At 44.4% G+C, this 13,994-nt stretch overlaps 1 protein-coding gene across 1 annotated transcript in view; it reads left to right on the forward strand.

The window, feature by feature from the left end:
* Positions 1-13,994, forward strand: part of LVRN (laeverin) — a 57,363-nt gene that overhangs the window by 16,350 nt on the left and 27,019 nt on the right. The window contains exons 4-7 of the mRNA XM_029054697.2: positions 587-713; positions 3,506-3,660; positions 6,057-6,170; positions 11,307-11,447. Coding sequence (XP_028910530.1) covers positions 587-713; positions 3,506-3,660; positions 6,057-6,170; positions 11,307-11,447 — 537 coding nt within the window. The remainder of the gene's footprint in view (positions 1-586; positions 714-3,505; positions 3,661-6,056; positions 6,171-11,306; positions 11,448-13,994) is intronic.

The following is a 13,994-nucleotide window of genomic DNA, read 5'->3' on the forward strand; positions in this document are numbered from 1 at the left end:
TCTACCTTACCACCCTGATTTCCTACTACAGCCCAGCCCGCACACTTCACTCTTCCAACGTCAACCTACTCATTGTACCTCAATCTCATCTATCTTGCCACTGACCCCTTGCCCACATCCTTCCTCTGGCCTGGAACTCCTTCCTCCTTCATGTACCACAGACTATCTCTCTCTGCCTTATTAAAATCACATCTCCTCCAAGAGGCCTTCCCCGATTAAGCCCTCTTTTCCCCCATTCTGCCCCTTCTGCATTGCCTTGAATCTGCACCCTTTAAGCACTTGATAATTGCCCCACCCTCAGCCCCGCAGCATTTGTGTACATATCTGTAATTGAACATATCCGTTGCCGACTTGTTCATTCCAAGCGCTTAGTACAGTGCTCTGCACATAGTAAGCGCTCAATAAATACTATTGAATGAATATTAATATCTGTCTCCCCCTCTAGGCTGTCAGCTCCTTGTGGGCAGGGAACGTGTCTACTAACTCTGTTGTATTGTCCTCTGCCAAGCATTCTCTGACAACGGAGAACGCAGGTTGTCACCTACCACGTTGTTGTCTAAACCTCTGTTCCATTCCTCTGTTTCAGATACGAATTTGGGCTCGGAAAGATTTGATTGCCAAAGGGGCCGCAGACTTTGCCTTGAACATCTCAGGGCCCATCTTTGGATTTTTGGAAGACTTATTAAACGTCAGTTATCCTCTATCTAAAACAGGTGACGTGGTTTGGGTTTCTCAAGTCCATCATTTTTCTGTACATAGGTCAGAAGAGGCCCAGAGACGGCTTCCCCGGCCGCTGCTGGAACCGTTCAACAGTTTGGGAGCCGGCCCTCATCAACCCCTCCACCAGAGAAGTGGTGGAACCCAGTTCTTCAGACTTTCCCCACCCGACAGGTTGAACAAATTCCCTTAATACTGGGCAGAGCTCAGAGGTGGGCTGAAGTTACGAATAGGGCGGAGCGGTTGCTGCTCCGGGGTTTCTTCGGCAAAAGTGCAAGAGGATCAGCTCACTCCACTGAACGCTGAGCCTGAATAGACTTGGGGATATTCCAACCCTGCCCGATGCCCTCTTAAGCTCCTTCGGGGGAGGAACTGGATTCAGTATTTTAAATGCAGCCCTCGGTAGTTTAGCGCAGTGCTCAGGGAGGCAGCCTGGCGAGTGGAAAGAGCGTGGGATGGCGAGTCAGGAGACTAAACCTAGGCTAAATCCTCATTTCTTCTTGTCCCACTCCCTTCTGCGTCGCCCTTTCGTTTGGATTTGCTCCCCTTTTTCACCCCTCCCTCAGCCCCACGGTACTTATGTACAGAAGCATAATTTGTTTATATTCATGTCTGCCTCCCCTCTACCCTACAAGCTTGCTGTGGGCAGGGAACGTGTCTACAAGCTCTACTTATATTGTACTTTCCCGAGTTCGAACCCAAGCTGAAGTAGCCTCCGGAAGCAGGGGTGATGTGGAGTCATCAGTGGCACTCTTTAGGGCTCAAAAGGTCCCCATGGCTAGTACGGGATCCCGTCGAAGGCAGAAATGAGTCCCTACCCTCCTTCTTCTCCTGGCCTGGGGTGAAGGTCATTCGTTCAGTCATTCAGTGGTATTTAATGAGCAGTTAGCCTGTGCAGAGCACTGTACTAAGCGCTTGGGAAAGTACAATCCAACAATAAAAAATGGCATGCCCTGCCCACAGTGAGCTTACAGTCTAGAGGGGGGTGGGGAGACAGACATGAATACAAATAAATAATATTACAGATCTATACATGAGTGCTGTGGGGCTGGGAGGGGACGACGCAAGTCAGGGCGACGCAGAAGGGAGTGGGAGATGAGGTCAACATTTTAGGTCCTGTCTGCGCTGTCTGCCTGTCTGCCCTTGCTTCCAAGAGAGTTCCTGCCTCATATTTTCAGATCCTTAATAAAAGCCCCAGATACCAAGATTTAATTAACTCTCTTCTTCTGTGGTCCTTTGGGTGGATGATTTGTTTAGACATTTCTTTTTTATGTTCCAAAACCGCATATTCAGGTACGTGATATTTGAAATTGTACCAGCAACTCCACTGAGTAATATTCAAGGTGACTTCTATTTAGGTAGATGCCATTTATATTTTCCACATCAAAACATTCACCCAATTTGGAATTGGTAGATGGACCATGAGGAATATTTTAGGTTGTGAACCCCTCAAGGGACAGGGACCGTGTCTAATTCCCTCCTGCGTATTCTCTCCCGGCACTCAGTACAATCTTCTGCACACAGTGAGCGCTTAATAAATATTACGACTACTTCTACTACCACTGGGATGGTCAGAAACAAATTTCAGAATCTCCTGAACTTTTTGCTTAATCCAGAAACTCTCTTTCCTCCTAACACGGTTCTCTGTATCTCAGTGTGTTCTTCCAAGTCACACATCCCTCTCAGCTTCAGCGACCCGTAATTTGCTAACGTTTTCATCCCAACCATCTTTCTTCTCTTCGCTTATTTCCTCTTCTCACTCCTTTGATGTCCTCTGCACTCATCTCAGCCGAGATTCCCACAGAATAACATTTTTGCTGCTATTGAGGTCAGTGAACCTACCGTCTCATTTGAACGTCGGCAGAGCACAGAAATAAAACAGGATAACCAAAGGCGGAGTAGGAACTTCCCAATTGATTTAGGCCATGTAGACTCGGTTGTTACCATCAGAGTAATATTTAGCTCAATCCCCTATATGAGGCACTAATTTATCACGGCATTAATACCGCCTCCAGTTGGATAGGAAGAAATAACGGGAAAGAGGAACGGCTTACATCTGAATGTTTCGCTCGACACGAAAGAAACGTACTTTTTTTAGGATTTGATTGATTCTCTGGAGCAAGTGAAGAGTAAATGCCAAATGGTAGTTATCACTGACTGGGCTGGCCCGAGGTCCACCCTTGGTGAAAACCATATACCGTGACACCTAGGTGAATTAGAGGTTCTGATTCATCGTTAGCATCATCATCATCATCGCTATTTATTGAGCACTTACTGTGTGCAGAGCACTGTACTGGGTGCTTGGGAGCTTCAAGGACCTTGCATTCTTCTTTCTATGCTCTGCCACTGACTTGGGCAACGGGAGAGAACAAATGTTACAGTGCTTCCTCCAATCTGAGAGCAGGACTGTAGGCTGGGATAAGCCCAGAGCCTCAGCTTTTCTCAAGAAAACAGTGATGAGTTACCTGACTGAAGAGACACAGGATCTCTCCTTGCGGACCTATTTTCCACACATCAGTTGCTGGAGAACTGTACAGTCATTGGGCCCAATACTTCTCTAAAAAAATAGCTTATGGAGTGCCTTTGAAAACTGCACCATTGAATAGTAAAGTAGAGAAAACAGAAACAACTCGTAAATGGAACAACGATGCTGCTCTGTATACTAGCTCTTTTGGTAAAGGGATTGTTATTTCATAATTGCAATAATTATGAAGTGATCATGTGAGAATAAAAATTCCAGTCATTTTAAAGATGTACTTTATTTTTCCTTTGCTTTAAATCCACTCAGATATGGTTGCCTTGCCTGATTTTGGAGCCAGCGCGATGGAAAACTGGGGTCTGTTAGTTTTTGATGAGTTATTGTTGCTGGAGTTGCCAAATGAAGAATTCACAGGCAAAAAGAGCATCATTTCCCTCATTGTCTCCCATGAGATAGGACATCAGGCATGTGGTAAAATGTTCTATCGTATGTCTCTTCAGTGGGAAGCTGTGCTGCAGCAGTTACTGTAAAGGAAGAGTCACTAATTAATAGAGGACAAGTGTTGATTTTGATTCAAGTGTTGGGGTGGGATGATTAGGGGGAATGGAGATGTTGTCATAAAGCACTGGTGGATTATCTTCCCACCCAAACCCTGTCCTCTCCCTGACTTTCCCATCGCTGTAGACGGCACCACCATCCTTCCTGTCTCACAAGCCCGTCATCTTGGCGTTATCCTTGACTCCTCTCTCTCATTCAACCCACATATTTAATCCGACACCAAATCCTGTCGATCCCACCTTCACAACATCGCTAAAATCCGCCCTTTCCTCTCCATCCAAACTGCTCCCACGTTTATACGATCGCTCATCCTATCCCTCCCAGCTTACTGCATCAGCCTCCTTGCTGACCTCCCAACCTCCTGTCTCTCCCCACTCCAGTCCATACTTCACTCTGCTGTTGGAATCATCTTTCTACAAAAACTTCTACAAAAACGTTCAGGACATGTCACCCCGCTCCTCAAAAATCTCCAGTGGTTGCCCATCCACCTCCGTATCAAACAAAAACTCCTCACCATTGGCTTGAAAGCCCTCCATCACCTTGCCCCCTCCTATCTCACATCGTTTCTCTCCTTCTACAACCCAGCCTGCACACTTCACTCCTCTAGTGCTAACCTTCTCACTGTGCCTCGATCTTGCCTGTCTCACCTCCAACCCCTGGCCCACGTCCTGCCTCTGGCCTGGAACGTCCTCCCTCTTCAAATCCGACAGACAATTAATTATTCCCCCCACCCCCCACCCTTTAAAGCTCCTCCAAGAGGCCTTCCCCAAGTCACATTTTTCCTCATCTCCCACTCCCTTCTGCGTCACCCTGACTTGCTCCCTTTGTTCTTCTCCCCACTCCCAGCCCCAGAGGACTTAGGATATATCTGTAATTTTATTTATTTTGTGTTGATATCTGTCTCCCCCCCGCCTCTAGGCTGTGAGCTTATTGTGGGCAGGGAATGTCACTGTTTATTATTATATTGTACTTTCCCAAGTGCTCTGTGCAATGCGCTGCACGCAGTAAGCGCTTAATAAATACGCTTGAATGAATAATAATAATGTTGGTATTTGTTAAGCGCTTGCTATGTGCCGAGCACTGTTCTAAGCGCTGGGGTAGATACAGGGTAATCAGGTTGTCCCACGTGAGGCTCACAGTTAATCCCCATTTTACAGATGAGGTAACTGAGGCACAGAGAAGTGAAGTGACTTGCCCACAGTCACACAGCTGCCAAGTGCCAGAGCCGGGATTCGAATAAACGAATGATGAGAGTTAACATATTTTGGTCACTTGAAGCAAACCAGAAAACATCAAAAATCAACAGAAAACTCACCCCTTGATTTTGCTGGCAGCTGGGCACCATTGAGTTCGTGTCCCGACTGTCCCATAAATTATGTCTTGGGAATATATCTTAAACACGGGGATGAAAAATTATGGAGAGTTGCTTTAAACATAATCATCAAGAAAAAGTGTACTCAAAGTGGTCCACTCCTCAAGGCGATTTTAGATTTTCAAGTTGTTCTCCTTGGAAGGATGACACAATCTCTTTATTTCTGCACTTATGCGCTAATCCCTGTACAGTTGTTTGATGAATGAAGTTATTCAAACAGATGACCTTGATACTCTCTTAATTATGAAGTAAGTAAGACGATGTAAAAAATCGTGTTTTTATTTAAAGTCAGAAAAATTAACACTGGGATTCAGGGATAACTTGCTTCGGAATGACACAGCAATAAAAGATCTAATGGATTGCAAAATTAAAGCGTAGTGTTCACGGCTGATCCTTAATTGACACGTCATTAAAAGATAGAAGTTACTAAATCTTAGGCATCCAGCTGTTAATAGAGTTTTGTTAAGCCTCAGGATGTGAATTTGCTGATTTTGGAAGCCACGGGACTGTTTCCCTGGTTCTGCTTCATCATCTACTCAACACTTTCCATTAGTTGAGCGCAGATGGAAAATAGCCATTTACCTTAATAGTGGCTGTTGGAAAAAAAAAATGGAATTTAAAAAATGCCACCTTTTAAAAATCTCAGCTTGGTTTACCTTCTTTTTAAAAATGCCATCTTAAAGTAAGATCAAAAAGAAGATGCAAATTAAAGGCTGTTGCCTTCAAAGAATCTCCCCAAAAGACAAGGCCGTTCTAATAATGACTACTTAGTGATTAGCAATAATGGCCAGCGCTTTTCTTATTGGAAACGATTTCTTTCTAATTGAATTTTTAGACTTTAATTTTCACCAACCGAGAAAAATCGTTAACAGTGAGCACCCAAAGAGGTTGTAATTTTAAAAGAGGTCTTTTTTGCTCCTTTTCATCTAGTGGTTTGGAAACCTAGTGACCATGAATTGGTGGAATGATATCTGGCTCAACGAGGGATTTGCATCTTATTTTGAATGCGTCGGGGCTAATTATATTTTGCCTTCCCTTCAGTTGGTAAGTGACCAAGCTGACTTTGAACACTTTCCTTTTGCAAACACTAGCTGATTTCTTGACTTACCAGTATGCCCTGAACTTGCAGCAGCCTAGTTAAAATATTTGAGTGTTGCTTTGACTACTAGGAGTAAGATGTAATTTTGAACGTGCTGTCCTTTTCGGAGAACTGTTATGACTACAGTTTCCTATACGTGCTTAGGTATGTGAATGCAGTTCAGAAGATTTTCGATGACTTTCCTGGCAAATCATGTTGCTGTTTCCCAAGCGGAGGGTGTGTCTCAAATCCACTCTTAAACACCAACAGCCTCAAGCAGTAGTTTTGAGGCAGCTTGTCTTCTGCAGTGTTCCTCTCTTGGGGTAGGGTTTCCAGGAGAGCCAGTGTAAAGGAACAGGGTGGCCTAGTGGAAAAAACATGGGTCAGGGAGCCAGGGGACCTGGGTTCTGATCCTGGTTCTGCCATTTGCTTACCGTGTGACCTTGGGCAAGTCACTTTTAAAAAAAAAATGGTATTTTTCTAAGCACTTACTATGGGCCAGGCACTGTTCTAAGCCCTAAGGTGGTTACAAAGTAATCAGGTTATGTCCCACATGGGGCTCATGATGATCAATCCCCGTTTTACAGATGAGGTAACTGAGACCCAGAGAAGTTAAGCGACTTGTCCAAGGTCACATAGCAAATGGCAGAGTCAGGACATGAACTCAGTTCAACTACAGTGTGGCAGTTTGTGTGCACTCGTTTCTTGCCACATTGCATAGTCATGTGTGGACAGAAGAGAGTTCCCTAATTCCCTAACAGCATCCTATCCAAAACACACAGTGGAAACATATGCTATGGAAGAACTGAGCATAGTCAGGAAAAACAGTTTGATTTGAGCCAGAATCTTATCCAAGATTCTTATCCAAGTCTTATCCAAGACAAAGATAACTATTTGCCACACCAAGTAAGAGATTCTCCGTTCAATGAATGGGTCAACACGCACACTGATTAGACTTTTGCTTCAATGAGCATTAAACTGTTCCCACAGTTTCAAGAGGGAATTATAGTATATGCCTCATTTGCATACAGAGCAGCTTCTGTGACTTCTTACGGAGATGAAACTCCAAGATGATTGAAAATTAGAAACAGGAAATGTGTATCGGTAGCTAACTCCCTTTCCAAGTAGAACATTCCTTTAAAATATCATATTTCTCAGAAACCAAGCCAACTTCAAATTTAAGGCAAGCCCCCTAAAATCCAAAGGGTTGGAATGGAAAAATAATCTCTCCATTTACCTTTCCTTCCCCTTGGTAAGGAAGAGTCTTGTAGAAGACAGTTACAAGGGTTTGGGTCGGGAAACCAAGCAACCAAGAAACAAGAAACCAAGCCAATCCCCGTTAAATGAAGAGCTATAGTCTTAGCGAATTTTCAGCGTTCTCCCACTTAGAGTTTATTTTGCAAAGTGTACTTTAGCTTAAACCTCTCCTTTGCTCTTCTCTTCAGCATCTGAAGTATTTTGACTGACTTGAATAGAGTGATTAGAGTCCATTTCAATATGGCATTAGGTAATGGCTGATCCATTTAGCACAGATAATCAGAGATCCTCAGTTTATGTTAGCAGAAGTTGTCCTTTTTGCCGAATAGGATGCGAAAGATAGCACTTTGAAAATTATTTACCTATGTACATACAAAAGCTCTGATCCCAAATATTCTATCATCAGTATATATTTATGTTCCCATTTGATCTTGTGACTATTCGTTATGTTTTTTTAAAAAATCACTCTTTCTGTATTTATTTGGTTTCGGTCAAAGTTTTGATCTTGGGGAATGCATTAATGCACTTTACATTATTTCCCAGAGGAAACTATACTGTTTTGGCTCTAACCGCTCAGCATCTGTTTGTGATTTGGAGTCCTATCCATTTGCTCGCTGCCTTTGTGAGGTTGTTGCCATAGTAAATGAACAAATGAGTAAATGAGAGGAAATCTATCCGCTGCTCGGGCCTCTTTTTGTCGTAGTGTAACTGGAAGCTTACTGCTCACCCAACTACAATATAGAATCTTTTATGGTACAGCCCCTGTGAAATAAACTCCCGTCCATGGATAGTTCATTATAAAAGTCCATGTTAGACCCCAAGTTAATCACAGAACTCTCCCAAAATGTTTTATTATAACAAATCCCTCTTTGACCCCAAAATAATCCTAAGAACCTTCACCCGTTAAATCAGAGATTCAGAGAATTGCTCGTGTTTTGTTGAGTCCTAGGAGAAGTGTGGGGACACTGATCGTGTCCTGTAAGAAGCTTATCCACTTTCTCAACCTTCAAAAATGTTCACGGAATTTAGCTTTAACCTACCCTTGCTGCTTCATCCCACAATTCCGTTATACGGCAGAAAGTCTGTCTGAAGTGGGACTCTTAGTCTTGACCCCGTACTGCAAATTTTGAACCAAAGAGCAAAGTTGGTGTGATCCATTCATCGGACTGGAAAGGACTTTCGAGAAGCCTTCGTGTCCATCTTCCGGCCTTCATTCAGGAGCACACCTAAACCATGAAGGACAGAAGAGTTTCTACCCTGAGGAAAGGGTTGAGAGCTTGGGGAATGGTGGGGACGAGTGCACCCAAGGTGGAGGGAGAGAGATAGCCCTCTCTCCCCCAGCTCCCCACCAACAGGACCGTCTTCCCACTGGCCAGAATGTTCCACTGCAGAGGGATGGGAGGGCACGTGATTAGAACTTCGGAGCAGATGCAGAAATGTTCCCGTGTTCCAATGCTCCAGTCTGTCCACCTCCCCTCAACCGCCCACTCTCAACCCAGGCCCATTTCCTTAACCTGTTCTGCACGCCCGACTTCCCGCTTCTCATTGTTTGAGCACATTATCCAAGGAAGTTCTCCATTTCCACCACAGGATGCCCAGACTTTGTGGTTTCGAGGGCTAGATTAGCTCTTTGTTGCATTATGTACATTGGAACAGTGGCTGCTGTGGATATTAAAGTAAATCATCCAATAAGGACAACTTCACATCACTTCACATACCTCAAAAACAAAATCTAGCCAGCCGAGGAGTTTTACTGGCTTCCCCGAAGCACCTATAGTAGGGACTAAGTAGGACGCCGGCAGCAACAGCCATCTTCTTTTTTGTTGAGCTAAGATGATGTCTATTCCTGATGGAGTCCCATTTTCATTCTCTACTCATCAATCCTCCCTGTTGGCCTCGGCCAACTTCTACTCTTCCATCCATCACCCTCCCAGCAGCACCACACCAAAATAAGGCTACGGGGCCTCAGGCTCCCTCCCACCACATGGTAGCAACTCTACCCCCTATCCTACGGCCCGCTCGCTTACCCCCATTTCTTTACAGTGGTCATTTACAAGGCCTAGTGGCTAGAGCCCGAGTCTGGGAGTCAGATTAGACTTGGGTTCTAATCCCAGCTCCGCCACCTGTCTGCCGTGTGACCTTGGGCAAGTCACTTCAGTTCTCGGTGCCTCGGTCACCTCATCTATAAAATGGCGATTAATACTGTGAGCCCCATGTGGGACAGAGACTGCGTCCAAACCCATTTGCTTGTATCTACCCCAGTGCTTAGTTCAGTGCCTGGCACATAGTAAGCACTTAACAAATACTATTATGATCATTATTATTATTATTATTACAATACAGCCTGATTTGAGCTGTTTTTCTAAGGTGTGACTTGGATACGAACAAGAGTGCAAGATAATAATAATAATAGTGTTTCTGGGAAGAATCAGAAAGGCATGCTGAGCTCACATAGCATGACATTAAATTAGACAACATTCTTGTGCCGCTTCAGCCCACGGAAAGAAAATCTCATGAGTGCCCATTATAATAAAGTCAATGGACATTTTCCCAAACGGAGTGAACGACCACATTTTTAGATTTCTAGTTGGTCACGCCCTGCCTACCCACCTCTGTGCTATATAGTTAACCAGACATATACATCCAGAGGGGTTCATTTATGTGCTCACTTGTCTGGGACAGGGAGGGGCTAGGTTTTAGATCTCCCCATTGTACTTCTTCCCTTTGAGACTCCCGTTCTTAACAGTTCATTTCCTCCTGCTTAAAGGAGCTTTTGTTTCGGTGAGAGATCACAAATACGGTAATGATGCTGTTCCTTCTGGAAGGAAGCACAGATAGCTAGGCTTCCCCTGGGTGGGTATATAAGGAAGAACTATTTTTCTCCATCTTTAACATCTATAGGAGCAGGACAGATTCCCACCCGCCTTTCCTTATTATAAGGGTGGTTCTGACAGAGATCGGGAGATTGGACTCGCTGACTTCTCAAAGGGACCCGTGAGTCAGTGTTTGCCATATTGCAGTGAGCTGAATAAATAACTGTGATGATGAAGACGATTGCAACCATCAGAAGGCATCTGTCGGGTGCTCACTTGCCCTAGATACTTTGCTGAGCATTAAGCCATATTGAATATTGAATTATTGAATATTGAATTTATGTCTTCTACCCACGTAGGGTCTAAGGCAGGCACCGTTGACTGGGGCAAACATTAAAAAGAATGCCCAGATCCAAGAAACATGCATATCGAAGAAAGAGATAAATAGTAAGCACTCTTCTCCCAGTGTATTCTGGACATAAGACAACCTTTTGGAAAGACCATCAACCTTTTCGCTCACTAACTCATTTGGTGCCCAGCGCTTAGTACAGTGCCTGGCACATAGTAAGTGCTTAACAAATGCCGAAATTATTATCTCTGCAGGATAGGCACAGTTTGACAGTGTTGCGCTAAAGCATTCCCTCGTGGACCGAAAGAGTTAGTTCCCGAAGTGCCGAATCAGGGAATAATTTTAGGTGCTGGAAAAACTACATCAAGGTCAAGGGATGGACAAGTGTTTTGTGTGGTAGGAAGAAGCCAAGATGTGGTTAGTAATCTTTAAATCCAGAATCCAGAAGCTTTACGTTCTGGGAGAACGGGAATTGTAGATAAACATTTTGCTGGACACAGTCTGGCTCTTGTTCAACTGATGTCCAGTAGCTTGAGAGCAGCAAATGGCAAATCATCACTTAATCATATAAATAGATCTGTGTTTTCCAGTGATAGATGTTTTCTCATATGCTGCAGTAACTCTGAAACCCACGCTTCCTCAGCAATTCACGATCCAACTCGTTTCTGTCTTTTCTTTTGCAGAATAAACTTTTTTATCATAATGTTTTAACACACGTGTTTGAAGTAGACAATGCACTCCTCTCTAGACCTGTCTCCATGAAAGAAAAAGTTACAGAAACGATTCAGCTCAACGCTCTCTTTGACGCGATTAGCTACAGCAAGGTAAATTCAGACTCTGTGCTTCGATCTTTAACGTATTTTTAGAAGGCTGTGCAAAGCGGACTTAAGAAAACCCATAAAACTATGCGAGTGTGAAATTTCAGTATCATATTTTCTTTTCATTTCTATTGGATTGCGTGGCCACAGTGAGCAGAGCGCTGGGTTAGGGGTTGAGGAAGACTGGACGTGGCCTCTGCTCTTAAGGAGGAAGGCACAACAAATGTAAATACTCCACTATAAATAAGAGATCTATAAATACCAGGGACAATAGCTATAACTAAATGGCAAAGACAGACATGAATAAATCACTCTGGAACCCCAGGAGAGGAATGTATAAACATTTGGTACGGGGACACGGTATATGGAAATGTTAGGGCTTCTTTATCCTCTGCTCCTCCACCAGCAGTTTGCATTTAGTGGTTGATAGAAGCCCTCCTCCCTCATCCTTACTCTTCCCTTCCCCTTGGCTGCCCAGATAAAAACCAAGGGACTGTATTTTGGAGGTGCAAAATAAGAGCGAGAGATGGGACTGGAAGCTGAACTGAAAAGGCAGGAAGGAGACAGACAGACCTGCTGGTGCAGAGAAAGAAGAAGAAGAAGAGAAAAACGAGAGCGAAAAAGATGGTATTTATTAAGCGCTTACTGTGGGCCAAGCACTGTGTTAAGCACTGAGATAGGAACAAGATAGATATAAGCTAGACACGGTCCTTATTCTACATGGGGTTTATAGTCTAGAAGAGAAAACAGTTGAGAAAACTGAGGCAGGAATAAATTGAGTGATGTACCCAAGGTTACCCAGCAGGCAAGTGGTAGAGCAGCATGGGAAGTGGGAAGCAGCGTGGCTCAGTGGCAAGAGCCTGGGCTTGGGAGTCAGAGGTCATGGGTTCGAATCCCGGATCTGCCACTTGTCAGCTGGGTGACTGTGGGTGAGTCACTTCACTTCTCGGGGCCGCAATGACCTCATCTGTAAAATGGGGATGAAGACTGTGAGCCTCACGTGGGACCACCTCATTACCCTGTATCTACCCCAGCGCTTAGAACAGTGCTCTGCACATAGTAAGCGCTTCACAAATACCCACATTATTATTATTATTATTATTATTAGAGCCGAGTCTTCTGACTCCCAGGGCAGTGGCCTTTCCAATAGGTCACATTTCCTCCCGGGTCCCTTCTCCATTCCTCTATTTTCCCAATTGCCGCCGCTCCACTACTGTGATGGTCAGGTTCCCTTCCACCATTCCGGGAGCAAAACGGGGCATTTGGTGGGCCGCTCGGGAGGCTTTTCAGTTAGCAAGATGGAACCTCACCCCCGCCCCCGGCAAATTATTGTTCATCCCAGTAATGTGGGGCACCTGTTCACTGTAATAAACCCCACTCCTGTCCCTCTCTTGCACTTTTCCTCAGGCTTGCTTCTTACTGACTTTGAATCATCTGAAGGGTACTTAGTCTGGATTTCACCACAGCTCATCTCTCTGGGTCTTGCCTTGGACTTCACCATGGATCTATGCTCTTCTCTCCTCTGGGATCCTCTTCATTCCTCTCATGGGGCAGGAGAGAAAGAGCAAAACTACTTCCTGCCTGCCCCCGATTTCGTTTCTGCAACCCTGACCGTTATTGGCTTAGCTCTCTTCTGGGTTGTTAAATTGAGATATCTAGAGAGGCTTTCAAAAAAAAACCTAGATACCTAGAGTAAGAGGGAATTCAGGTAGGGTTTTAGACAAAGGAGACAAGTGAAGGAGGAACATACATTTTCTCCCCCAGCCCTCCGCACACAACCCTATTTAGCTGGGCGCAAGCACTTGCCAGTTTCACTGGTAATAAGCATGGTTCCTGGGAACGATAAATTTACAGTCTCTCTATTAACAGTTTAGAACTTGAATGATTTACTTTTTAAAACTAAAAATGTGCATATTCTGAGGAGGATTTGCCCGTGAAAGGTATTGCCAAAAGTTGGGAGGGAAAAGGAGAGAGAAAAATTAAGTATTTTTCCAAGGAAGAGACTCTGGAAGTCATTTAGGGTTGAGGTTCTGTTTATGGTTTTAAGAAAGTTGGGTTGGGGGGGACAGATTTTGAGGGGCAATGAGTTTTGGATATGTTTAGTGTAAGTTTTAGGTGGAGGCAGACTCTCTAGATGGAGATCTCCTACAAATAAGAAAAAAATATGGAATTGGGAAGCAGTGTTGCCTAGTGGATAGAGCACAGCCTGGGAGCCAGAAGAATCTGGGTTCTAATCCTGGCTCCACCATTTGTCTGCAATGTGACTTCGGGCAAGTCACTTAACTTCTCTGTGCCTCAGTCACCTCTTCTGTAAAACGGGGATGAAGACTGTGAACCCCATGTCGGACATGGACTGGGTCCCACCTGAATAGGTCATATCTACCCCAGGGCTTAGTACAGTGCCTGACACATAGCAGGTGCTTAACAAATACCATAAGAACACACAAAAAAACTGAAGGATGAGGGAGGGCAAAGGAGGTCTGAGAGTCATCTGAAAACAGAGGGCAACTGAAACCTTGTGAGCAGACAAGTTCTCTGAGAGAGAGGGTAAGG

The sequence above is a fragment of the Ornithorhynchus anatinus genome, chromosome X5, assembly GCF_004115215.2.
Source record: "Ornithorhynchus anatinus isolate Pmale09 chromosome X5, mOrnAna1.pri.v4, whole genome shotgun sequence".
Lineage (NCBI taxonomy): Eukaryota > Metazoa > Chordata > Mammalia > Monotremata > Ornithorhynchidae > Ornithorhynchus > Ornithorhynchus anatinus.